The sequence below is a fragment of the Pholcus phalangioides genome, unplaced genomic scaffold (assembly GCF_987345545.1).
Source record: "Pholcus phalangioides strain wild (caught in Gottingen) unplaced genomic scaffold, Ppha-v1.0 ptg000004l_1, whole genome shotgun sequence".
Classification (NCBI taxonomy): Eukaryota; Metazoa; Arthropoda; class Arachnida; order Araneae; family Pholcidae; genus Pholcus; species Pholcus phalangioides.
The window spans coordinates 43,037,499-43,064,037 of record NW_028301597.1 but is presented as its reverse complement, the minus strand read 5'-3'; the positions used below and the strand labels follow the sequence as shown (position 1 = coordinate 43,064,037).

General features: G+C 33.7%; 1 protein-coding gene across 1 annotated transcript in view; it reads left to right on the top strand.

The window, feature by feature from the left end:
• LOC149087628 (integrin alpha-PS1-like) overlaps nucleotides 1-26,539 on the top strand; it is a 153,362-nt gene that overhangs the window by 119,606 nt on the left and 7,217 nt on the right. The window contains exons 2-24 of the mRNA XM_089231545.1: nucleotides 6,402-6,526; nucleotides 7,092-7,174; nucleotides 9,349-9,531; nucleotides 9,637-9,799; nucleotides 9,911-10,115; nucleotides 11,016-11,100; nucleotides 11,359-11,464; nucleotides 11,571-11,662; nucleotides 12,564-12,706; nucleotides 15,205-15,309; nucleotides 15,423-15,654; nucleotides 16,594-16,743; nucleotides 18,272-18,351; nucleotides 18,505-18,652; nucleotides 19,208-19,288; nucleotides 20,273-20,352; nucleotides 21,283-21,366; nucleotides 21,481-21,577; nucleotides 21,734-21,850; nucleotides 22,557-22,616; nucleotides 23,010-23,126; nucleotides 24,494-24,613; nucleotides 26,373-26,471. Of these exons, the coding sequence (XP_089087671.1) occupies nucleotides 6,402-6,526; nucleotides 7,092-7,174; nucleotides 9,349-9,531; nucleotides 9,637-9,799; nucleotides 9,911-10,115; nucleotides 11,016-11,100; nucleotides 11,359-11,464; nucleotides 11,571-11,662; nucleotides 12,564-12,706; nucleotides 15,205-15,309; nucleotides 15,423-15,654; nucleotides 16,594-16,743; nucleotides 18,272-18,351; nucleotides 18,505-18,652; nucleotides 19,208-19,288; nucleotides 20,273-20,352; nucleotides 21,283-21,366; nucleotides 21,481-21,577; nucleotides 21,734-21,850; nucleotides 22,557-22,616; nucleotides 23,010-23,126; nucleotides 24,494-24,613; nucleotides 26,373-26,471 (2,755 nt within the window). The remainder of the gene's footprint in view (nucleotides 1-6,401; nucleotides 6,527-7,091; nucleotides 7,175-9,348; nucleotides 9,532-9,636; nucleotides 9,800-9,910; nucleotides 10,116-11,015; nucleotides 11,101-11,358; nucleotides 11,465-11,570; nucleotides 11,663-12,563; nucleotides 12,707-15,204; nucleotides 15,310-15,422; nucleotides 15,655-16,593; nucleotides 16,744-18,271; nucleotides 18,352-18,504; nucleotides 18,653-19,207; nucleotides 19,289-20,272; nucleotides 20,353-21,282; nucleotides 21,367-21,480; nucleotides 21,578-21,733; nucleotides 21,851-22,556; nucleotides 22,617-23,009; nucleotides 23,127-24,493; nucleotides 24,614-26,372; nucleotides 26,472-26,539) is intronic.

Below are 26,539 nucleotides of genomic sequence, written 5' to 3'. Positions count from 1 at the left end.
ATTGCTTTTGTTGTTCTCTGTGCTGACCGATGCCGCAAAAATGACAATGAATAATACAACTTGAATCACCGTTGATGAATACAAACACAGAGCGTCATGTAACTCAGATTTGGCGGAAACGAGGAAGGTCAAAAGAGCCCGGAAGTACCGTAGAAATTACGTATGAGTTAAATGAAAGGCAACAGAAAAAAAAGAAGGCATGATACTAAATGATGTATAAGCGACGACGTTTAGACACCGAAAAGAAATAGAGATACGAAAACTTCGGAGGTGAAATTGAAGAAAACAAAAAATATCCAAAAGGTGTGTTTCTTGCGAAAGCACTTTGATAAATGTTTACTTCCCCGGGTGTTATGAATTATATAGGCTCTTAATTCACCGGAAAGTGTTTGAAAAAAAAAGAAAGCAACGGAAAATAAACACTCGTAAAGAGGAAAAAGAAAATAAGATAAAAATACACAAAGCGTTGAAGCTTTCTCAAGCTACAGGCTTTAAAAGAAAATTGAGAACTTCAGAGAGAGAGAAAAAATATTTTTACAGTAGTACATATACAACATCATGTCATCATCTTAAGAAAATAGAAAGGTAATAATCACACACAGTTGTATGTTATATAAATTTGTCGAAAATATATTGGTGGAAACTCATTTAAGCTGGCATTGGCTCAAGGAATCAAGGTTTTACACTTATGTTGCATCATCACTCATGTTTTCAAAAAAAAAGAAATATACGTAGGACATGAAGATTCCACGTAACTAAAATAATACATTACACTGACCTTGATTATTAAAATTATAAAAAGATGTTTAGTCTTTTATGTCATCAGTAATGTCTTACGAGAGGGACAGACACGGGTTTTTCAGAAAGAAAAATTTTGATTTAAGAATGAAGATAATTTTAAGGCCCGGAAGTTCATGCACTAAAATGGTTAAAATAAGGAAGCAAAAAGACACGGAGAATGCCTCATATAAGTACTAAAAAAGACATTTATACAAACAATGGAAAGAAGGAAAAATAATTAAAAGCTACGATATTAAGGGGACACACGACGTTCAAATGGAAATTTCTTATTACTCTATATTTGCTATAAAAGCGAAAAAAGCTTTAATGACATTTCAGTATCAATATGATAACAATTTCATCTCTTGATTTAAAAATTGTGTTTGAACAAGCTTGGCGCCTCATTTACATACCAGAAGGCGCCAAATTGGAACAGTAATTTTTTAGTTATTTTTGTTCCTTGCATCCCAAATTTCATTGAAAAGCACCAATTTTTTTCTTATTTTGCTCTGTAGGCATATATCAATGAATTGTAGCATGAATTTTGTATTATGAGAAACCATTAATGAATAAAAAATTATAAACCTGTTTTTATGGCACAAATTTATATTTTATTCATTAATGGTTTCTCATAATACAAAATTCATGCTACAATTCATTGATATATGCCTGTAGGGCAAAGTAAAAAAAGAATTGAAGCTTTTCAATGAAATTTGAGACGCCGGAAGAGAAAAAATGACTAAAAAGTGTTCCAATTTAGCGCTTTTTGGTGTATAAGTAAGGCGTCAACCTTGCTGAAACACATTTTTTTCAACTAAGACACTTGAAATTGTTATCGTATTGATACTAAAATGTCATTAAAGCATTCTTAGCAAGAAACATAGACTAATAGTAATAATAATAATAAATGTTCATTTGAACTTCATACGTTCCTTTTAAGGGTTCGATAACTGGCCAAAAAATTGATTTCTCACTGAATCTACTGTTTGATCATTCCTTCCAATTTCATTGATTGCTTGTATTGTGCACCAAGTGAAGTCGGAGCCCTTTGGCTTTTCACAGTATGCTAAAGAAATAAATAGATTGTAATAACTGCATTATTAGCTAAGTAAATATTATTATGCCGAAGAAAATGTGTTAGCAGTCCTTCAAAGTCAAGTCGGAAGTCGATTCAATCGAATACCTAATGTGTAATTTTCTAACACGCAAATTGGTACTACGTGAAATTAAAGAATAATTATATAAAAGCCATAACATTTTCATATGGAATTATTATTTTAAAAACATTTTCATATTAACGATATATTTCTCCCAAAACTTTCAAGTATCGAGCTTCGTATTCGATCGGTTCGCATTGATTCGAAAAAAAAAGAAAAAGATTTCTGAAATTTTTGGGAGGATTTTTGCATATATAAAATAACTTTCCATGGTTATCAGCGTGCAGCGCATTTATTTACAGTGTAAAAAATAAATAAATACATAGCATGGGCTACAGGGCTGGAGCCCTGTCAGCTTCCTCCCCGCCCTGTTGGAGCCATGACATCAACTGATGGGATATTGGATTAGCAGTAGATCAGTAGATATGGCCCTTACAAGGAGGGGGGGGGGGGTGACAGGGCCCCGGACGATTTTCATCTTTTTTTTTTGTTTTTTCACGCCATAAATTCACTATAAAGGTGTCCGTGAAATGTCTAATCAGGAGGCCCGCCAAAGGTCTCAGCCTAAAGGCCCTGCTGCAAGATGTGGGGTGAAATGAGCACAACATTGTAGATGGACATGGACAGTCATTGGTCAGCAATTCATCTACAATCCTGTGGTTCATGTTATGTTAAGCCTGTGGGGAAACAAACTTTCTAATTTATTCACATGTTTTCTCAATACATAGGTAGCTTTCGTCTAGAGCTCTTACGATCCTGATGCGAATTCAGCGGTATGTTGATAGTTATCTGAAAGCTATGCGTAGATAGATGAAAATTCTGTCACTTCTATGCCTAACACCAATTTTCCTATCTCAGGCACTTATGCCTATTTGCATTTAAATGGGGCCAAGAGAAGAAAGGCTTTCTGATAAGAATTAATACCTAGACTGAAGATTTAAAAATAAAAATTCTTTTGAAGTTCCCAATGCTAAAAATATCTAAATTATGCAGAATATGGCCTCTGAAATTAACGAATAAACGTATAAAAATGTCGAAATAGGAATTGACGGCAGGAAAGATTAAAAAAAAAATGGTATTTTTACATAAAAAAGTTTGAAAGTATTCAAAAAAAGGCATTAATAGCATTTTGCTTGAATTTTCAATAATTATCATTCCAAATAATTATCATTTGGTCTCTAATGATAATTATTTGATCTGATCTATAAGTGTTCCTATTTTTATATATTATGTGTATAATATGCTGTTCAATCGTCTATTGATGACTTGATTATTTTAGATGCTTTAAAGTTCTTAAAATTACATATAGACGGCGCGTAGATATGTACCAATCTTCTTCACATGCTGATTGAATTTTGCTAGCTGGTAGGTTTTGTTAACAGGTTCAAGGCTCAACTCTTTTCTAGAGTAGAGCCATTTGTTTTCCTCACAAGGAAATAGAGGCGTTCTAACAACACAGCAAGATCATTTCATATTGCATTCGTGTGAAAAGTTGAATTTGCAAGGCGGAATGGCAAAGAAAAATTTCAAAAAAATCAGTTTTGATATTGACTATTGCTACCGAAAATTAATTCAAGTGATCACTTTGAACCTAGGTCTTGATTTAATATTCACTGCAAAGGATGATCACTAAGAAAAAAAAAAGAACTATTACTGAGGATTTTCTTATTCAGATGAAATAGGGAATGGATATTTCTGTAACTGTAATTTCATTGAATGTCTTTCTATTATTTTCCCGTTATTCTGATTCCAATTATTGCTATAATTAAATTATTATTTTCGATTTGTGAAAATAATTGAAAATTAAAGACAGAATAATACTACGATTCATTCCGAAGGAAAAAAAAGTATCATCAATATATCCAGTGGAAATGTAAATGAAAGTAAAAGTTTTGGGAATGAAAATATCAACTAAGAATCGAAGATAACAGTGAATTTTTGACCTCATTCTTTGATGTCATTCCCATCTCGAGCAAACATGTTCAATATTAACGAGTTCAAAACTCGAGAGAAGTCCTTTTAAGGCTTGATCAATCTCGGACTGGGACAAATAGTGTAAAAAATTTAAGAAATTTTATTTTATTTTATGAAATGTCTACGAAATAGCAGACGGATTTTCGTATCAAAGAGCAATAATATTATTATTATTACCTTGATTGTGTTTAGTTATTTTCTGTCTTAGGTGACGCAACCCAACAACCGCGACACACAGATCAGTTACATGACCAGCGTGACATTTACAGATCACTCAATTGATCTGGTAAACTGTTCCAGATCACTTTTGTGGCCCGCGGCATATTCCCAGATAATTTGGGTGGCCTGCAGCATATTTACGGATCACTTATGTGGCCCGCAATACGTTTGCAAATTAATGAAGTGGCCCACAACACGTTTGCAAACTAATGAAGTGGCTCGCTCTCTCGAAAAGGTTGAGCACTCTTGGTCTAAAAAGTTACTACAATAAATTACTATGTCGATTGGTGCAATCAAAAATTTATTAATGATATGTGTTGAGAGAGAAATTATTAATTTATTTTAAAGTCTGCGAAAACTTTGAGCTTATTTTACGCGTGGGTGAGGAACTTTTAAACTTTTCATTTTTAATTTTCTAAAAAACAAATTCGAATTCAATAAAAAATTCGAAACTGGATTTATCCAGTTTCATAGAAAAAGAAATTCATTTCATATGTAATATTAACTGATATTTATATATATATATATTGGGTAATTTTTTTTGTTTTAATAAATGACCTTCTTTTATGAGAAAAATGTATTTTATAAGGAGGAAAAGAGATGATTAAAATCACGTATTAGGCGAGTCATACAAAAAATGTGTTGAGCACTTTTGATCTTGAATTTTCGATTTCTTTGGTCGTTCATCCCCCATCAATCACTATGACAGCATGTTAGCACAGTGGCTCTTTGAAATTGTGTGAAAAATGCCATGTTTTATGGTGAAAGAAGAAAAGAAAGAAATTATAAAGAGAGACTTGGAGTAGTAGTGTATTGCGGTAATTATATAGATGGTAGAGGAAAGATATCGAAGAACAACACCCGTAAGTGCTAATAATTGGGATACTACCAGAAAAGGATCGAAATGTAATTACGGGTAACGGAAACCCTTACTCACACATACTCTGGAGTTGCTCCACCCATAGCATTTGATGATTAGTAATTTTATTTTTTTTTACTGTCTTTCCTTGGTACGTGATGTAATTTATCGCCATGGAGGGTCCCCGGGAACCTCATCGATGCCTCGGGTTAATCGACGAGGAGGAAGCACTGATAGTTGTGTATTTAGTTTTATGAATTTTGACATTCGGAATTTTCGGTGTCACTAATTGAGTTTCTTCTATTTCGACAATTTTGTTTTCGAATGTTTGAAAAATTGTATTGTTTTTCTCGATCGTGCTTTTTATATATATTTTCTGAACGTTTTTCTTTATGTGTAAAAATATACTTTTTTAATCTTTTTTCAAACACGATGGCACGCGGTTTCAACATTTTTGAATATATTTCATTTGGTATAAATTTTTGAATTTTTTGAATATTTTTCTTTTATATTTTTGTATATGTTTTATTTGATATAGACTTTTATAATTTTTAAAAAATATTTTTCGATTTTTCAGTATTTTTATTTTTTCTTTTAAATATTTTTCGGTTATTTGAGTATTTTTAAATTGTGCGAATATTCTTAAATGTTTTATATTTGAAAATTTTATCAATATTTTTATTTTTTTAAATTTTCGGAAACTTTTCTTTCAATTTGCAATTTTGGCATTTTTTTTCTCAGCCACCTCGCTGGGCATTTTGCCTGTTGTGGTGTTGTATTTGTATTTATTTGTATTCGTATAATTTTTTGTACTTTTCTCATTTAGTTTTTCTTTTTTAAAGATAATGTTTACCGAAATTTCATTTTTTTAAAAAGTTCTAAATTTAAAAAAAACTCTAAAGTAATTAGTTAGTTATTAATTCGGTTAATTATATTAATATTTTACTGCAATAAGACGGTACTTCTTAGCCCCCAGTTGTTATCACACCAAGGCCTCTGTAATATTTCTGTCTGTTTGTATATTTTGTTTGCACTTTGAAAGTGTTTGCCACAATAGAAATATTTATGTTTGTATACTCTGGACGGATCAAGCGACCCCTTGAGTAGAATATTATGTGTATATATATGTTGTATTTTTCTTTTCTCTCTTTTTTTTTCAATAAATTATTATTATTATTAACTTCTAAATTTTGATCTTCGATTTTGTTTAAACTTCAAGTTTTTGAGTATTATTTTCTTAATTTTCATGAAAAAGAAATTTTTCCCTCTCATATAATTTTGTCACATTCATACCGAGTAAAATAGTTCTTTATTTTACTTGAAAATTGTGACGCATTTTAAGATGAATTAACACCAATTTTCAACATTTTTCAAAAAATTCTTATATTTAAAAACACATCTTTTCTTTTCAGATTATTAATAGGAGCTCCAAAAGCGTCCACGTTTAAGTATAATCATTCCGGTGCTGTGTACAAATGTAGTTTATCGACGTATGTATCCGAAGATTGCAACCAGTTAATTATCGATCAAAACATCGGTAAGAAATTTGGAAATACATCGTCTACTTATACATATATATGCTACTGCCAAAGCCCGAAGTTGGCTACTTCGCGAACTTGCCAGCTCAGCTGACACGGAAAATGTCCGAAATTCGGGCTTTGGCCGGCCCCATATGTCGATCCCTATGCATCCCTATATATGGATCACTAAGATATCGCTATTCAGATTCCTTTGACGGTTAGGGTTGCCATAACTAAGCATAATAATTTAGGTTAGCTATGACTAATTAGAAATAATCACAAAAAAATACATCGATGGGGTGATGACCCTGAATCGTAGCGATCGATATAGGGATAAATAGGGATCGATGTATAGAGGCCGGCCGAAGCCCTGCGAAAGCTCGAATTTTGTCAACTGACCTGGCCAGCTTTCGTCTTCTATCTATTTTTTGTGGCCGATTTCGGACTTTGGCAGTTACATATATAACTAATTTGTCCAAGGTCTATTTATATTATTGATCCAATTCTATTTCATTTATTGACATGATCATGAATCATGTCATGAATCATCATTTTGATTTTTGTATTGTTATGTGATTTCAGATTACAAACAACAAAAAGTTATACGAGATGACCAATGGCTTGGCGTGACTGTCGAAAGTCAAGGTCCTGATGGATATGTAATGGTTCGTAAAAAGTTATGAAAATTGTTTTGATATAAATTATTGACGGTTCCTATTCAGAGTTTACATTCAAACATACTGTGCATAGATATTCTTGCAAGAGATTACTTTTCATGAGAATTGAAGAAAAATTCAAAAACAACTTCAGAATTAAAAAAAAAATGTAGAAATTCGGGAACTGTTTGAGAAAATTAAAAAATAAAAATTCAAAAGATAGGGCATTTGAAAAAAATTTTAATTTTTTTTTGAATGTGGGACATTGAATTTTCTTTAATTTTCAAAAATAAAATGTGTTAAAATAAAAATTAAAAAAAATTGGAATAAGTTTAATATCCAGTTCTTTGTGTTTTTTTTCCACTCTTATCATCATCATGAAGCTTTATTGCAACCCTATGAACCAAAGTTGTTTTATCCCCCGTTCTTTCTATACTCCTGTTAGTGATTTTTCCCTCACACATATATATATATATATATACAGTAAAACCTTGTTAAGTCGTCACTCCGTTTAAATCGTCATTTTTCTTCAGACCCTTCCAGCTCTCATAGACCACAATGTTATTAAACCCTCGTTTACTCGTCGCTGATTTCGGTTAAGTCGTCACTATGAAAAAGTTTGAGAAAGAGGAACAGACTATTTTTATGGCTCCCATTAAAAAAAAGCTTCTTAACAGCATTGCCATACGCTTAAAAGTCACCATAAAATCCTATATACCCAAACGGAACAGTTTAAGTAACGAAAGTTACGCTGGGGAAGTTCATTTTCCGACAAAGGATTTTGAGGACTGTTCAAGCTAGATATCATTTCTGCATGGGCTCTACTGGAGAAACTTCAAGACACCCAGGCTCTGTCGCAAGAAGCAACGTAAGCACTTCGCCTCCCCTCCGGGGGGAGGGGGCAGAGCATCTCCTGCAAAATCAAAATTTATTGATATATCAAAGATTACATATAGTGCAAGGAAATCAAAAATTATGTAAATCGAAGAATCAAATTAATCAAGTTAAAGTCAAAGTGCAATGGGCACGGATAATAAGTAATCATAGAAAGGGATGCATAGCATGGACTCTACTAATTTAGGGCTTGAAATTTAAACAAAATATCTTTGTTGAAAAAAATTAGACATTCTTTCCCAAGTCGAGGTCTTCTGTTTACTTTTTCCAGCCCAGGGCCCCTCCACAAAGTCAAAAGTGTACGAGATTACTTTGTAGTTGCATCATGAACTACTGATGAAGAATTAAAACACTAAAATTAAATTTGATGTATATGTAAAATTAATGTGCAATAGAGAGTTCTGTTATGAAGAAAAGCTACTTATTCAAACAGTTGCTCTGTTAGTCTATAAATTAAAAATTGCTAGTATAAATCAAAGTGTACGTTACATTTCACCACAATAATTTAAGTAATAAGAGATAAAAAAAGATAAAAATATCTATTGTTTTTTCTTTCGCAATCTATAAATTTTATTAATATTGTTATTTTGATTCATACTTTAATAAATTTCATATTACTTTAAATTTATACGATTTTCATAACATTGCACATTAAAACTGACGGAACTCCGCTTAAGTGGTTACTCCGCTTAAACCGTTATAATTTTTCGATAACTTGAGGTGACGACTTATCGAAGTTTTACTGTATATATAATGTATCTTTCTACTTTGTACATGTGAGAGTAAAAAAGAACACGTAGGGTGAGGGTGGAAGAGAAATATATACTGTAATCTCTCTCTCATCCATACTGTTACTGTTATCGTACTGTACTACTTTTTATTCGTCTTCTATCTATTTTCTTTCCTCCTTAAAATTTTTTCCCTTATTCTTTCTTTTCTGAAACATGCGCACGAGGTTACCAATTTTATCGCCGATACGTCAAATATAGATTATCTAAATTTTTGGCAAACCCCTGTACATGAAGAGGTTAAATTATCCGCAGGGATGGCTTGTTTGGGATGGCTACTTTCATGAATATTTAAGGTTATGGGCTCATATTAAGGTTTACGGCTCCGAATATCTGAACTTTAATCATGTATGACATATTATTTATGTGAGGTCCTAGTAATTATGAGAGCTCAGAGAGGAATCAGGCCCATGAACACAAACAAAATTACATTGATACGTTTAACATAATCTTTGATTTTCTAAAAAAATAATAATTATTATATTTTCAACTTCATTGCAGGCCTGTGCTCATCGGTTCATCATCGCAGGTCCAGACTATCAATGGGGACAAGGAATCTGTTTCTCCCTGAGACCAAACTTAGACTTCAGCAGGGCTTGGGAGCCGTGCAAGAACCGTCCGGTGAACAAGGCACACGAACAGTATGGATACTGTCAAGCTGGAACAAGCGGAGAAATAACTAAGGTAAGCTCTTCTGAATCCACGTTTGCAATTTTTTTAAAATACCTATTGTTATACCGTGTTTGACCTACGTATTAATACGTTGCTACTTTATCTTCGATTATTCAGGATAACACTATAGTAATTGGAGCTCCAGGGCCATTCACGTGGAGGGGAACCGTGTTCACGAATAGTGTAACATTTAGGATAACGTCAGGGCGTGATGACAAGAGATGGTATTCGGGTGCCTTATTGGATGAAACGTCACCCGTCGACAAGTACAGCTACTTAGGTAAGCACACGTAGTTTTACGCTGCGTGTATTTCCATTATCCTGTTGGATATATTCGATGATAGAAAAAGATGCAAATTTTTCTAATAATAAGTTCGCTATTATTTTTCAGGCATGTCAGTTACATCAGGAAAGTTTTTTGGAGGTAACACAAGCTTCGTAGGTGGCGCTCCACGCTCAGAAGGTGCCGGCCAAGTCGTTTTCTTCACGAAAAGCGGTAACGGCGTTACTTTCATGGTGCAGCTTATTTTGGATGGAGAGCAGTTTGCTTCATCTTTCGGATATTCGCTAGCATCCATCGATGTAAACATGGACGGGTATGTATTATCGTCCATACTCGTGAATGTATCCCGACGCTAGTTACAGGAATGTTTCAATGGGGTATGCAGCGTTGATCCAAGACGATGATTAAATAATTAAATGCTCTTAGCTCGATAATCTCTATACGATACTGGGTCCCTTACTGCAACACTCGGCACGACTGGACTTCCCTTAAAATGACGTTGCAAGGCACGTGACCATAATTCACATTGAAGTTCTTCCTTTGAGGGACGTGACAGATTTCAGGCACATAAAATTCTTTTTTTTTCGAGTTTCTGTGAATTTTCGCCACTTCACGTACAAGCTTTTGGCAACAAAACGTCATAACTCTATTTGACGAGCCGGTGATAAATCCTGTAATCTCGTCCTAACTTAAACAATACGTTAGAAAAAAGAAGAGGGGAGGAAAGGAAATAATAAAAAAGTGAAAGTATAATAGATGAGGTAGTAAGAGAGTTGTTTTAGAAAGTCTCTTTTCACCCTCACCCTACGTGTTCTCTTTCGCTCTTACATGCATATAGTAGATAGATACATTATACGTGCGGAAAAAAATCATTTACAGGAGTATAGTAAGAAAGGAGGGAAAGGGAAATCAACTTCAGTTGATAGGGTTATTATAAAGCTTCGCGATAGCGAAAAGAGAGCAAAGAAATCACAGAGAACTTGCATTTATCTCACTGGTCTTTGAACGCAATATTACGTCCGTAATCGTAAAGGGGTTAATGCCGAGGATTTTTATGGCCCTCTATTGATAGAATTTTTGGAAACACCATGCTTAATTTTGGTTGAGAACAGAAGATATATGTGTCTATACTCTCTCTCTCTCTCTCTGTAATTATAATTCTAATAATAGCTATTATAACATTTCAACCTTATATTATTCATTTTAATTTCAGGTATTTGGATCTCGTAGTGGGAGCTCCTTTCTTTTACAATAAAGACAGCGGTGGAGCTATTTACATTTACATGAATTCTGAAGAGGTATATTTTATAATACAAAGTTTATGGTTTTTTTTTCCTCTAAAACTTTATTCATGAATCAATACGTTATTTATTTTAGACGTTAATGAAAATTCAGATGATTATTCAGAATTTTACTGAACGAATTTCGGTTTGATACCATTGAATAATTTAAACAGGCTAAGGCGTAGATATATGATTCATCATGTAGAAGAAAGCTTAGTGCTGTCTGTTCAGCCGATATACTCTCATGTTGTTGTTGTTTTTTTTTAATTTCAGGGTATGGATGAATCTACTAAGCCAATTAAATTAGTCGGAAAACCAGAATCTAGATACGGATTCGCTATTGAAAACGCTGGTGATTTGAATCGTGATGGGTATCCCGGTAAGGGCACAGTTACATTGATTTCATATAAGAGAGAGAGAGGAAAAAACTAATTTGTGAGAACCAATTTCAAATCTATAATTAATTATAAACTCACTCTTTTCAGATTTGGTAGTCGGTGCTCCATATGAAGAAGAATCTGGTGCGGTTTATGTGTACCTGGGTTCAAAAGATGGCATTATCACTGAGCCATCGCAAGTAAGTCTTACCGAATTGAGACTATTGATGGCTATTTATGATAAGAGAATGAATTTGAATAAGTTGTTCACTAAAATATACAGGGTGTCCTGAAAGTGCTAATCGCTCTTCGTCTCATCAACCGTCTGTCATAGAGGTATAGTTTCAACTTGAAAAAAACGCTCAAAAGGCGTTAAAAAACTTCCCTGTACCAGTTTTGAGAGTTAGAATACAGTGTGTAACAAAATTAAAAAATCTAAATTTCTATACGTTCCCCTTATCTTCTAACTTTCAATTAGAGAGTTATTGCCCAGACCCTTCTGAGGCAAACAAACAAAAAAAATTCCACGTTTCTATGTACAATATTCCCTGAGATATTCTAATTCAAAAATCGGAGAAACGTTGGCAAAGGACAGCATAAATGGGGGAAAGAAGCGTTGTCCGTTAGTTTTTGCTGTTCTTTCATATCTTTTCTCGCATTTTTGAATTCAAGTACAGTATCTTAGTGAATATTGCACTTAGAAACATGATTTTGTTTTATGTTGGCGTCAGGAGATACAGGGCAACGATTTTCTAATTGGAAGTTAGAGCGCAAGGGGACCGTATAAACATGCAAATTTTTTTTATTTCATGACACACTGTATTTTCAGTCTCAAAACTGGTACAGGGAAATTTTCGAACGCCTTTTGAGTATTTTTTAAGTGGGAATCATATCTCTACGACGGACGGTTAATAAGATAAAGGTCGCATTAACACTTACAGGATATGCTGTATATCCTGTATATTATTTGTGAATAAGTCGCTCAATTAGAAATGAGGGTTAAATCCCGATACACTGAATAATTTACTGTATATTCATATTGTATAAAAATACAGTAAAATATTGATCACTCATATTATTAATTTGACATTTCGATTCCAGATAATCAGACCCTCCGATATTCCAAAAGGGAGCAGCCTGAAAACTTTCGGTTATTCTCTGGATGGAGGAATCGATCTCGATGGCAATTCTTATCCCGATCTATTAGTCGGATGCTATGAAAGCAACACAGTTGTGCTCCTCAGGTACGTTCAGATGAATAATGGCAAGATCAAGGAACAGATACAATTGATTCATCGGTCTCTGTCCCATTTAAAAAAGTCTCCCAGCAGACCTACAACACGATATTTACATAACATGAAAATTCAAGAATTTACAATATTCACCTCAGAATATGAGAGACTGGTGATAGCACCAGCGCGATAGAGAAACAAGCACAATTGTGTCAATACAAATACGTTTTGGGGCCCCACACACTCACTCGCAACATACATTCTGGCATTTACCAAACCTTTAGAAATTCCGTAGAGAGAGATGCATGTACGGGTAGTATCAGTTATCTCAGTCACTAGACAAAAATCACCATTGCATGCAAATAAGAATATTTCGATTTGTATTTCGTTTTAGTAATGGTAGCGGTATTTTTTTTAACTCCGAGGCGTGAATGCAAGTTGGTCTCCTATTTAAAAGAAGTCTTTCCGTAGAGAGCGGACATCAAAACGATATTCGCGTAGCATGAATTTCAGATATGGACCATTTTGATTTCAAAATATTGGAGGGAGATGACAGTAAGACGAAACAAGCATAACTCAGTGACGTAAATGCGTTGGGGGCAAGCATATAAAAAAATAGCACGCACATACACTGCGTTTAACCAATTCGTTAGACATTCCTCAGAGCAGTGTTTTTCAACCTTTCTGGAAACAAAGACCAGTAAAATGGCTGAAAGAACTTGACGGACCACTCGTGTCCCGTGAGACGTTCCTCTGGTTTTCGTTGTTTTTATTTTCATTTGTAACTTTCTTTGAATGATACTTATTTGAATTTTTAATAATTACAAAATTCTTAATATGGACAGAGTTTGCATAACATAAATTATATTATGATAATTATGGCAAAAATTATAAATATATATGTCAGGTTTAACGTTTCTGCCGTAATTTTAATTAGGATCCGCGAGTGTGTGCTTATTTTTGGGAATTTTTTTACGATAATTAGCGATGTCCCATATTTTATGGATTATTATTTAAAATCCAAATTTACCGTATTTTTCTTCAATGAATTATGATCATCAGATCATTTGAATATTTTTCCACGAAATACTGTTCATTTTTGTTAACTGTTATTCCTATCAGCCCTTCATTTCTACACTTTCAGCAGTTTTAGCAATAATTAGCAAATTGCATTTAAAGCAATAAATTACAAGTTTTGGTAAAACTTAGTGACATCCCGTATTTAAGATAGCAATTTCCTGCATTATCCTCGATGATGTATGGTGAAACTAAGTATGAAGATAGAATTTCTCATTCTCACCTTTATGGATGTTACTAATATCAATTAGAACGGATGAATAATTTTATCAAGTCTGCCTATGGACTACCATCATTGCGAACCACCTCTGGTCCACGGACGCTGCCTCAGAGGAATTTTTACGAGTTGCATGTACGGTCAAGTAGTAGTAAGAATAATTTGAAAGTTAACATGTCGAATGAGCTTCAAAAATAGCAGGGATAACTTTAAGATGCTGTTAGTCGCCTATTGTTGCTTATTCACGGAAGTAAACTTCAGTTTTTTCGATGCCTCGCTGAAATGTGATCAAATGTTATAGAAATGAAGTACCTTCAACTCTGCCGGAAAATTTTAAAATTTCCCAGTGTATAATTAGGGGGGGGGGGGGCATTCAAGTCATCAAAAGTCAGCAAATCCGAAATCCCCCCCCCTCGACGCTAACGTAATACTTGAATGACCCCCTTATATCATCATAACCAGTAACTGAATAATATAGATTAATTTCATTTTAACCGTTTATACTTACAGTGGGAAAAATTTAAATATACAGGATCACACTTACAATTTAAAAAAAAAAAAACTATCACGAAAAACGTTGTAAGAGGGAAATCACTTTAACTTTTATGAAAAAAATTTCATTCTCAGGTTCAACATACATCATCGAGGAGATTGCGGTTTCCTGCGATCTTAAATACGGGATATCATTAAATTTTGCCAAAAATTGTAATTTATTGATTAAACAAATTAAAATTGCGAAAGAGTTAAACCCGACAAATATGCGAGATAAATATTTATAATTTTGCCATAATTTTCATAATGTAATTTATATTTTGTATTATGACTTTCGTAATCATTAAAAATTCAAATAAGTATCGTTGAGGAAACGGGGCAGATGAAAAAAAAAACAATCTGAACAACGAAACTTACAGGAATGTCCCGTAATACGGGACACGAGTGCCCCGTCAGATTGTTTGAGACATTTTACTGGTCCTTGTTTCCAGATAGGTTGAGAAACACTGCTCTGAGGAATTTATAATGAATTTGTTATACGCAAGAAATTTTGTATGAGAATTACTTGAGACCACGACAGAGTAAGTCGTACTAAGCGGAAAAATGTTATAAGCGGGATCAACTGCAATTGAAAGTTTATTGAAATGCTTTTTAAATTTAAAAATATTCGTTATATAGTTATTCTTTTCTAATAATCAGGATTTCTATGACAAAAAATTTTCAGGACTAGGCCAGTATTGGATATCATTACATCAGTTACGGGACAGTTATCCAACGTTGATCCGGACAAACCTGGTTGCAAAGCCCATCCAAGTTCTCCTCACGTATGGTAAGTTTCTATTCTCAATTGGAAATGAATACTTATTATCTAAGATATTATTTGTATAAGGTAATAATTTTTAAAAAATAATAAAATTAATATATATTTTCTTCTTTGACAAGTTTTTCGTTCGAAGCCTGTTTCCAGTTCAACTCTTCGCTGTTCAACAACAATCAGGCTCTGAAACTGCAATACATGATCGAAGCCGAAACCTTCACGGGGCAGAAATATTACCGGGTGCGATTCAATTCATCGGCGGATAGTGAAACACCCAATATTGTGCTTAATGAAATCCTTATGAAAGGATCATCTGTGATGAGGAAACATTGCTCCAGCGAAATTGTTTACCTGAAGGTAATTATAAGTAACTACATTAAATGAAAATATATATGAAATATTCTCCCCTACTACCGTTTTAGAAAAATTCGAATGATAAAAACTGAATTGTATAATTTCTCCATCAACTAGGACAGGGGTCTTAACTTATGGGTGGTAGTAGGTTCTTCTGAGATGGATCGTACGAATCGATCGTACCCTCCCCACTTCGGCAGGGGTTTCAATACTTTTCAGGCACGACCCAAAATTAACAAAAAGATTAGCTACGCGACCCATGGAACTGTTTGTTTTTCGAAATTAGTGACACTAGTTACGCAATACGTGCATTCATAATAGGATTGTAAGTGGATTTGTACGACTCATCTAAGAAGACTGCGAATCAAGTTTGAGTCGTGACCCATAACTCAAGAATTCCTTACTGTAAGTGAATTCATACTACTCATCTCGGAAGTCCCCCGCGAATCACCAGTCGTGATTCATAGCTCAAGAATTTCTACCTGTAAATGAATTTGTACCACCCATGTCAGAAGTCACTGCGAATCAAGTCTGTATCGTGACCCATAGCTCAAGAATTCCTTGCTGGAAGTAGATTAATGCGATCCTTCTCGGAAGCTCATGTGAATCGACTCCTGACTTGCAGCCAGGGATTCTTGAACTGTGGGTCCAAACCCAAACTTGATTCGCAGAAGCTTCCTAGGAGAGTCGTATAAATTCACTTACAGTCCTGTTTTGCCCTTATTATGTCGATAATGCCCTTATTGCATGACTGGCATCACTATTTTCAAAAAACAAAGAGTCCCATGTTTAGCGAAGCTGATCTTTTTCGTTGACTTTGATTCGCGGCTGAAAAAGGTTGATTACCTTTGAAGTATGATATTCATAGATCATTTGAATTGAAAATTTAGGAAACATTATGGATTATATATTAATTTCAAAATATGTATACCTTATCTGAAGGATAAAACGGACATCCAAAAACCAGTTCAATTCAAGCTGACGTATTCCCTCATTCAAAAAGATCCTTCAATACCATTACCCGGAGCACCACTGCCGAACGTTAATGATTATCCCGTATTGAATCAACAGGAAGCATCAAGGATATTTGAGGTAAATACATCGCCATAATTATTATATATATGTATAAATATTTTCTTGCGTATAATTCATTTATGAATGTTTCATTCACCAATAATGAAATCTTAAAGAATAGAAGAGGTTGTTGGGGTCCTAGTTTTCCAGCGAAAAAAATGGCTGTTTTCTACTCACAGTTCTCAAATATTTTTAAAGTTGAATCTTTGAAAAGTTATTTTTCGTAAATTAATTTCTAAAAATATTCATTCCGATTTCAATCTCTCAGAAAAAACAAGATAATATACAACGGTATATAATGCACAATAAGAATTCTAGGTTTATTTTTCAAGTATAATCCGAGGATTTTCTACATACGACATGTTCCATTCAATCTATTTTTTTTTAAATCGAAAAAAAAAAAAAAACAACACACGCGAACACAATCATATACAATACAAAGAAAAATAAAATGCAGAATAAAAATAGTACAACCAAAATAATAATACATACACACTAAGCAGCTCTTAGGGACACAATACAATAGCACCTCAGAACAATCGATCTATTCAGTCCTCAATACAATAAATATCGTAAATATTCAAAAAGGTCTCTTCGCGTTCTCCTAAAGTCATTCTTCCGCTTTTTCGAGGTTTAGTTCGTCCTGGACTGGAGTATGCTGTAAGGTTTTGGAGACCATACCTACAGAGGGACATAGACTTGGTTGAAGGGGTGCAGAGAAGAGCTACGCGTGTCCTTATTGGCACACGGGGCTTGAGTTATGAAGAGAGACTTCATTTTTTGAATATGTTCACATTGGATGAACGCAGGTGTCGAGGAGATATGATCGAAGTGTTCGAAATTGTCAATGGTATGGATAGGATGGACCATGAACTTTTAGTACACCGCCAATCGACTGCTTTTACAAGGGGACACCAGCATCGATTGGTGAGGGACAATGAAAGGTTATTGTGTCGCTGGGAATTTTTCTCTAATAGGGTTGTCAATAAATGGAATAGTTTACCCCCGGAGGTAGTAAATTGTAACACAATTGACACGTTTAAATAAAAGTATGATAAACATGTTGGGGTAAATCGAGAAGCTATTCATACTTAGAATAAGACAACCATAAGTATTCTTTATGGGCATTGTATAATATTTTATGATGTGTATATATTGTTTATAATGTTTCTAATTACATTTTTAATTGGATTGCTTTATTTTTCAAATATATGACATCCATATTTGTTATGGGCATCTTTTTCTCAGCCACCTCGCTGGGCATTTTGCCTGTTGTGGTGTTGGATTTGTATTTGTATTATATTCAGTAGAGGCCTAATATGTAAGTGCTTGGGATTAGCAGACTCAGCTTATGAAAGAGAGAATTTTTATCTTATGCCAGTAACGAAAAATTTTAAGGACCGATATTTTCATATTTTCTGATATAATTAATTCAATGAAGTTTTAAAAAATAATAATAATTTCACATTCACTGTTATTTTTAATGAAAAAAATCAATCTTAACATTATTAGTAAATTCCATGTTGAATATCATCTTTTATTTCAGGTGAAATTCTTGAAAGATTGTGGATCAAACGATATCTGTGAAGCTCACCTCGGCGTTTCTTCAGATATAAATCTTCCGAGGTAATCAAAACTGTCCAAAAATCGAGTAGTTTATATATAAATAATATATTTTGTATTCATATTTTTTGGGATTCCAAGTTTTCTTAAGATTGTTGACTTATATTTTTCAAAAAAAAAAAAAAAAAAATTGAGAACATTTCCCCACTTTTCCAGAGATATTCAAGGACAGCCAGTTCTCTACCTAGGCGAGAAAGAGGTGACACTTTCCGTGAAAATTGTCAATTCCAATGAGCCAGCTTATGATGCCATGCTGTTCGTTTATCATCCGGATAGTCTCAGCTTTGTAGGGAGGAAAGTTGTGGTAAGTTCAATATTTTTCTGGAATATCATCCTGTAAGTGTTAATGATCGCAGGGTCATGTAACAAGGACTGTCTCATGAGGCTCTAGAGTCGATACCAGCTGTCGTACGCGCGATATCATTTCCCTGCAGAACCACTTTGCAACCTTGTTAATTAAGGTAGTTTGCACAATCACACCAGGCCTTTTTTAAACTACCGTTAACTGGTAGGGTTTTTGGCCCACCAGTAACAGAAAAAAATAATCATTGTATTTTGTCAAATCATTAATGAATCCCGCCACACTGTTAGTGGCCCTTTTGGCTACCAATTGGTTCGGCCACCAAAGTGGCCCACCAGTTTGAATTTCTTATGAAATTATCTGCGCTGTGTACTGTCCAATTTACCGAATTCTTTCCAAAATTGCTTATGTCCCGTCCCCTTTCGTACGGTTCTATGTCAGTAGTGAGACGAATATTTTTCGAATGTTTCAATAAGCTATTTTTTATAGGAATATGATATGCTTTTGTATTAAAATTCATGAATTATTCTAATTTTTTCTCGTTTTTATTAATGATAGAGAGGCGATCAAATCGAATGCGTGCCTTTCAATGAAACTGTTGTGTCTTGTGAGCTTGGAAATCCTCTGAAAGAAGGAGAAGTAAGGAGATTTTACCCCACAGTTTATTTTGAATGACTTGTTTTTCAAACTGCAATTACTTATTTATTTGTTTGCATTTAAGTACAGTATTTTGTCAGGACATATTTGTATTTTTTCGCATTTTTGTACAGCCACATTTATATTTCTTTATTTTATTCACATTCATAACCTCTCATTTTATTGATAATTAATGATTTGCAAAAATTAGTATTTATTGGTAAGCGAAATTAGTCCAACTCCGGAATGATTGAATTATAAGCGCAGTGGCTAAACATATAAAAAATTCATTTGGACTGCGATTAATTCCTGTATGGGCAAGTATAGAATTGTTTAAGAGGGCCCATAATTTTCAAAGTCCTAAATTTGTGCAATTGATATTCACTAACTAATCGTCGTTGACTGCAGTCATGGAGAGTGGAACAGTGGTAAGAACATCAGAAACAAGTTCTTTACCTACGGAACCTGGAGCGACCACCATATATGATGTCTTTATTTCCCACCCATCTCCACTAATGGGAATTTGCCGTATGGCGATATATGGTTGGTATGCAGTAAAGTCGTCATGGAGGCACACAATCCCTGCTTTCCCTAGAGCATGATCATTGCGAAATTAGTCTTTGGATTTAAGTTGATAGAGAGACGATATGTCTCGCTATCTGTTATTCGCATACCAATTATGGAAGATCTAGATCATAGTTTCCCAACCTTTTTTGTCCCATCGCCCCCTTCTTCAGCAATTTTTTTCTCCCATCGCCCCCCAACGCAATCTATTCCATAGGATACTATGTTAAACTCGTAGCTTCTACCGCCCCCCTGAAACATTTTATCACCCCCCGGGGGGGGGGGGCGTTAACGCCCACGTTGGGAATCACTGATCTGGACAGAATGCGATGATCATCTCCACAGTTAGATCTATTATACTTATTTATTTTTGGAAAGCTGAATCATTATTATTTTTTCTAATTCTGGTTACATATTTCATAGGTTGAGCTACAGGTGAGATTTAATCCTAGAGATGTTGCAGATGATGAGAAAAATCTTCAACTTGTAATTCGGGTCAATACGTAAGTGTATCCAGTGCTTATTTTTCGCAACTAAATATCTGTGAAGTATCTTTTTGCACCCTATACTAGGAGTGTTTTCCCACCTCTATGATGTCTCTGATCCCAAGTAGTGAAGTTCAATGCTCCGAGGACCATAGTGTATCCACATTTTACTGGACGTTCCCGTAATTTTGGCCATTTCAACTTTTTTATGAAATGTCCGTCCCGTTATTCTCCTTATCTTCGCCGAACTGGAATTACTTTAATTTACTTGAATTTTTGAAATTAAGAATTGAGATTATTTTCATGATTTATAAATAGTATAATGATAATCATGATCGATTATGGTCGCATGAATATATTGATCTCACACATTTGTCACATGTTTTTCGGGGAATTAAACTTTTACACCTTTGCAGTACCCCACTATTTCCCACCATTAGCGATTTCAGCAATTTTACATGACAACTGTACCTGATTTTGACAACTTTTTTGAAATAATTGGTAACTTTACTTGCCTCTGACAATTTTTTAGCAGGAAATTGGCACCATCATGTAAGGATTCCGACACCGTATTCTTATGAACGAAGTATGGCGAGCCTAGGTATTCATTGTGTTTTGTGAGCGTTGATACTTTCCTACCGGAATACCTTGCATGGGTCGGATGGAATCTCTTATTAGCGTATTTGGCCCGTTGGCCGGAGGTTGTGCATCCATACCGTAAAACGCCAGAATGCCAATTACGATGCGCCTTATAAATCCTGAAAATGTATTTATTTATTTTTGATAATTTGCATATATCACAAAAAGTGAATAAATTTTTTACATGTATGTCTGTGTCATCTTCGCATGGTAGTAAACGGTAATGATCTTGCGGACCCGTTACCAAGTACACATACTTGCTATATAGCATGATAATATAATGTTTTTACATAATTATTGTATTTTCAGGACAAGCAAAGACACGGCCGTCGATAGAGAAGATATAATCCTCGATATTGGCGTGATTAAAGTTGCAGAATTAGAAATTGGAGGGTAATTACATATATAGTTTAACTGGTTATTGTTTCTAATAATATACTGCAGTTTACATATAAGATTGCCACTAGTGCTGTGTACAATGATTAATATAATTAAATTAAATTCCAGGATATCACAACCAGCTCAAACATTTTACGGTGGTGATGACAGCACTATTCCTGCATTTGAAGAAGATGCCGGTAACGAAGTGGTTCATATTTATGAGGTGAGGATGTGGTTCATATTTATGAGGTGAGGATGTGATTCATTACAGTGCTGATGACTGAATTATTGTAATACAAATCAATAATGTAATTACGCAATAAAAGTATGTGGCAATATACTTATATATTGCTTTTTTATTTTGTTTATAATATTACAGATAATAAATCATGGTCCATGGTTGGCCACAAATTTCGAAGTTATTATTAATTGGCCAGCTGAAGCTCAGAATGGTGGAAATGGCAAATGGCTGCTGTATATGACAGAGAGTCCAGAAGTAAGCAAATATTACCATATGTATGCTACGGTAAATGTGATAAATTGGTAATCATGCATGTTCACTAATCGTCTCGGTAAGTTTGATCACCTTTCCCACATTCATAACTTTTATCGGTGAATACGCATAATTCCCCAATGAAGTTGGCAAGTTTGAAAAATGAGCTATTTTAATGTTTATCATCTCTATTCACTTCATTTAATCAGTTTATTAGTTTTGATTATGCGTAATAAGTACAACATACACATATATTTTGCCATAAAAATTTAATTAAAATTGTGCAAAAATAAAATTGCAAAATAAATTTTTTCATCTGTCATGGCTTTCTTCAAATTTATCAACAGGTGCAAACAAAACCAACATTTTCTAATTCCTCATTCTAGACTGATATTTCACCATAACATATATATACAGTATATACAGTCGAATCCTGTTTTAATGAATACCGTTATAGCGAAAAAATTTCCTTTTAACGAACACTTTTTCAATCCCTCACATAAGTTCACATAGGAACAATGCAAAAACTTGGAATTCCTTCATAACGAAATTTCGTTATAACAAATTGATTTATCCCGTCTCTTGGAGTCCATTATAACGGGATTCGACTGTATAATCATAATTTACCTTAAGTTGGATCATCGATTTAAGAATTTTTTAAAAATTAATTTCTTAATTTTTTCTGATCAAGAATTTTATTTTCCTTTAGGTTTTAGGAAATGGGTATTGCGAATTAGATCCTTCATTACTTAATCCCATGAGATTGAAGGTAATTATAATTTGAGAATCTCTATCTATTTGCTGATCATAATATTTTCTGTTTAATTCATTGTAAAATTTCATCAGCAGTTATTCGAAATTTAAAAATTGTTTACCACATAACATTATCTTTCATATAGTATATTTGCTTGTATAGAAGTCATAGTACATGCTTTTTATGACATTAATGTATTGGGATTTGAAATATTTGATTTGAGAAATTTAGAGAAAAATATTTTTTACGGGAAATTTACTGCCCGTAGAAGAGAAATGACATAACACTTATCAAAATAACTTTTAATACTTTCATAAAGTCTCTATATCTTTCATATTAAATTAAGTAACGTACAGTATGTACATTTACATTCATGAAATAAATATATATTTATTTATTTGTATTTAGAAACATCCACAAGAACTTCGTCTCGCAGAAGGTTACATTTTGAAACAGAGACGTAGAAGAGAGATCGAGCCAGAGGAATTAAGGACCGATGGGAAACCATTGAAAGTTATCACTTTGGTATATATTTGAATTCAATATTTTCTAATTATCTTATGGAATTCATTTGAATTAATTAAAACATTACATAACTTAAAAACATCATCAAAAATATTTATAAGGAGTTGGAAAATAATGATTCAAGAAATCTCACTGTTATCTCTATATAATAATCTCTATATGTTTATTATATCCAGTTTTTAACCCTCTATAGAGAAAACAATACAAAAACTATTTTTGTATACTTTTTTATGCTGAGTGTCAGCATCTACAGAATGAGAGGCATGATTGTAACTTCAATGTTGAAGAATAAGCACATTAAAAGAATAATAATTCATCATTATTCATCTTTTACCACTTTTTTAGAGCTTCAGTCTTCAAATGTTAAATATATCTGCAACGATTCTGCTTTTCTTATGTAAATAAATGTACACTATATGCAAAAATAGGATGGATAGGATGGACCATGAACTTTTAGTACACCGCCAATCGACTGCTTTTACAAGGGGACACCAGTATCGATTGGTGAGGGATAATGCAAGGTTATGGTGTCGCAGGGAATTTTTCTCTAATAGGGTTGTTAATTAATGGAATAGCTTACCCCCGGAGGTAGTAAATTGTAACACAATTGACACGTTTAAAAAGAAATACGATAAACATGTTGGGGTAAACCGAGAAGCTATCCATTCTTAGAATAAGACAACCATAATATTCTTTATGGGCATTGTATAATATTTTTATCATGTGTATATATTGTTTGTGATTGTGTTCTTAATTTGTATTTTTGAAATATATGACATTCATATTTGTTATAGGCATCGTTTTGTCACTCACCTCGTTGGGCATTTTGCCTTAGGGTTTTATTTGTATTTATTTGTATTTATATAAAACTGATTGATCCGATTTAAAAAAAATTATATTTTCCAAACTGGTACACAAAATATAACCTGTGATATATAAAAGTAAAGAAAAGCATTCACTTTTACCAACATCTCTCAACAGATGGCAGCGCTTGCGTACAACGCAGTGACTGAAATTAAAAATGATGACAATGAAATGAAAAGGTTTTTGTGTACTAGAATATGCTAGAATTGTTTCCTCTACATCTGTGCAGCTTGCATTTAAAAATTTGTAACTTAAAAAAAAAGAAAAAAAGAATTTTTAAGACACTGCATTCTACGGTATTGCCATCTACTGAGCGATGTTGAAAAAAAAACTTTAAATGCTTTCCTTTATTTTTATGTATCACAGATTGTATTATGTGTATAGTTTTGAAAATATAAATTTTTGAAATCCTGCCATTCATTTTTGTAAACTCGGTATATCTGAGGAAATTATAAAAATATGAACATTATTTAATTATGCATTTCAATTTGATAAATTTACAGGATTGCGAACAGAAAACAGCAAAATGTGCAAGATTCACGTGCTTCTTCAAGAGCTTGGAAAGAGGACAGACTGCCGAAGTTAAGATCAAGAGCAGATTGTGGAACAGCACTTTCGTTAATGTAAGCCCATCAAGTCATCTTCGAAATTCCCATTTATAATATTATCTACAGTCAACCCTCGGTTTACGAATGCCCTGTTTTGTGAACAATTTGGTTTATAAACAACAAAAAACGATTCAGTTTACGAGCACGCAAAACGGCTTAAGTTCTGAAGGAAACATATTTCACAAGTCTGACGTTACTAGTTTTTCCCGACAGAATTTGGTTGAAAAATATTATTTCATCAGATTAAAATATCCCTGTTACCGAATACGGCTCCTCTTATCCAGCCCCATGGATAATCAGGTCATTTCAAACTTTACAAAGTTCTGAAGAAAAGAAATTTTTCAAAGCTGTTTTGCATTAATATCTAACATAGATATTGGATATAGGAAGTTACAGTTATAGTGACTTCCGGAAATATTATGTTATCATCCTACATTGCATAGCGCTTATTTACAAAGCTTGGCAGCGAGTGCCTTACGGAATCATCAATTTGGCTTGTATTTTTTGAATTGGAGTATATTTTATGGCCAGATATACTGTTGCAAGCGGAGATTTTGAGAGCTTCGACACAGAGATTATAGATTACTAGCTATGATACCCGGCTCTGCCCGGATTTTCTTCAGTTACTTAGAGGATTCAAAAAGGGACAAGCCATTATAAAGGAATAAACTATTATGCATATATGTACTGGGACCATTATAAAGAAGTGACAACCCATTGTAAAGAAATATGCACGTCGGAAACGCATTGCTAGGGAACCACGATAACCCAAATAAACATTCCGAAAGTGATTGTTGAGGCCACAATGCCCGGCAGTTTTTCACCCATTTCTAGCATTCGCCCTGCTCTGACGAACTTTTAAAGTAGCCTATAGTTCAAGTCGGGTTCCATTTGATATATATGCAAAATTTGATGACGATGGATCTAAAATTGTAGATTTGTATAGAGAACACACACCCGCACTCATGCACGCACACACAATTTCATATATATAGATTCATATTCACGAAACCAGACTTTGCTCTTACATCGTTTTTGCTCCGTTTGTATTTCATATCTTTCGAATTAGGGTAATTTTTTCAGCACTGGCTTGATGATAACCATTGGTTATGCACAGGAGCGGTTACAAAAGTCTACACTAGAAATTTTCTTAGCCCAAAGAACGGATCAATTCATTTACATTAATTGTCATGGGAAAAATTATTTCGGTTTGTGTACAATTTGGTTTACGAACGGATTTCAAAAACGAATTAAATTCGTAAACTGCAGAGGGTTGACTGTACATCTAAACAGGCTTCATAATCTCCGATGGAAACTTTTTTTTCATAACAATTTACAAATAAAAACATGAAACCATATTCTTTTCCAATAATTATATTCCTCAGCATTTCTATTCCATCTAATACATCAATTCGGTATTTCCGAAAGCTTAGTGATTTAATTATTTTGTCAACGCCTAGAAATGGTTTCGTTCTAATTATAAAAAACAGAATACAGTCTCCAATAAAACGAATTTCTATGTATATTGTAGAACGAAACTTTCTACATAACATACTTTTTTCTGGAATGCTCACATAATTTTCATTTATCATCATGGGTATAGTATATTAAAACTTATTTCTGTAGTATGAATCTTTTAATATAGAACGAAGCAACTTCGTTACTGTACATAGACTCCACCGTGTAAGCCCAATTTACAAAATATTTTGAATACACCAGCTTTTTAAATACACCAGCCTATTAAATTTACTATTTATTGATTTTTTACTTTCAGAACTATCCATTTGCTGATTGGGTTAGTATCATTTCAAGGGCTCACATATCCATTGGTTCTGGAGAATTCGAACAAAGAGAAGACAATGATTACGCAATGGTAAAAATTTTATTTTCTGGAAGAAATTCACTGCTGTGTGGTCTATATCAGTGCCCTTGATCTTGTTT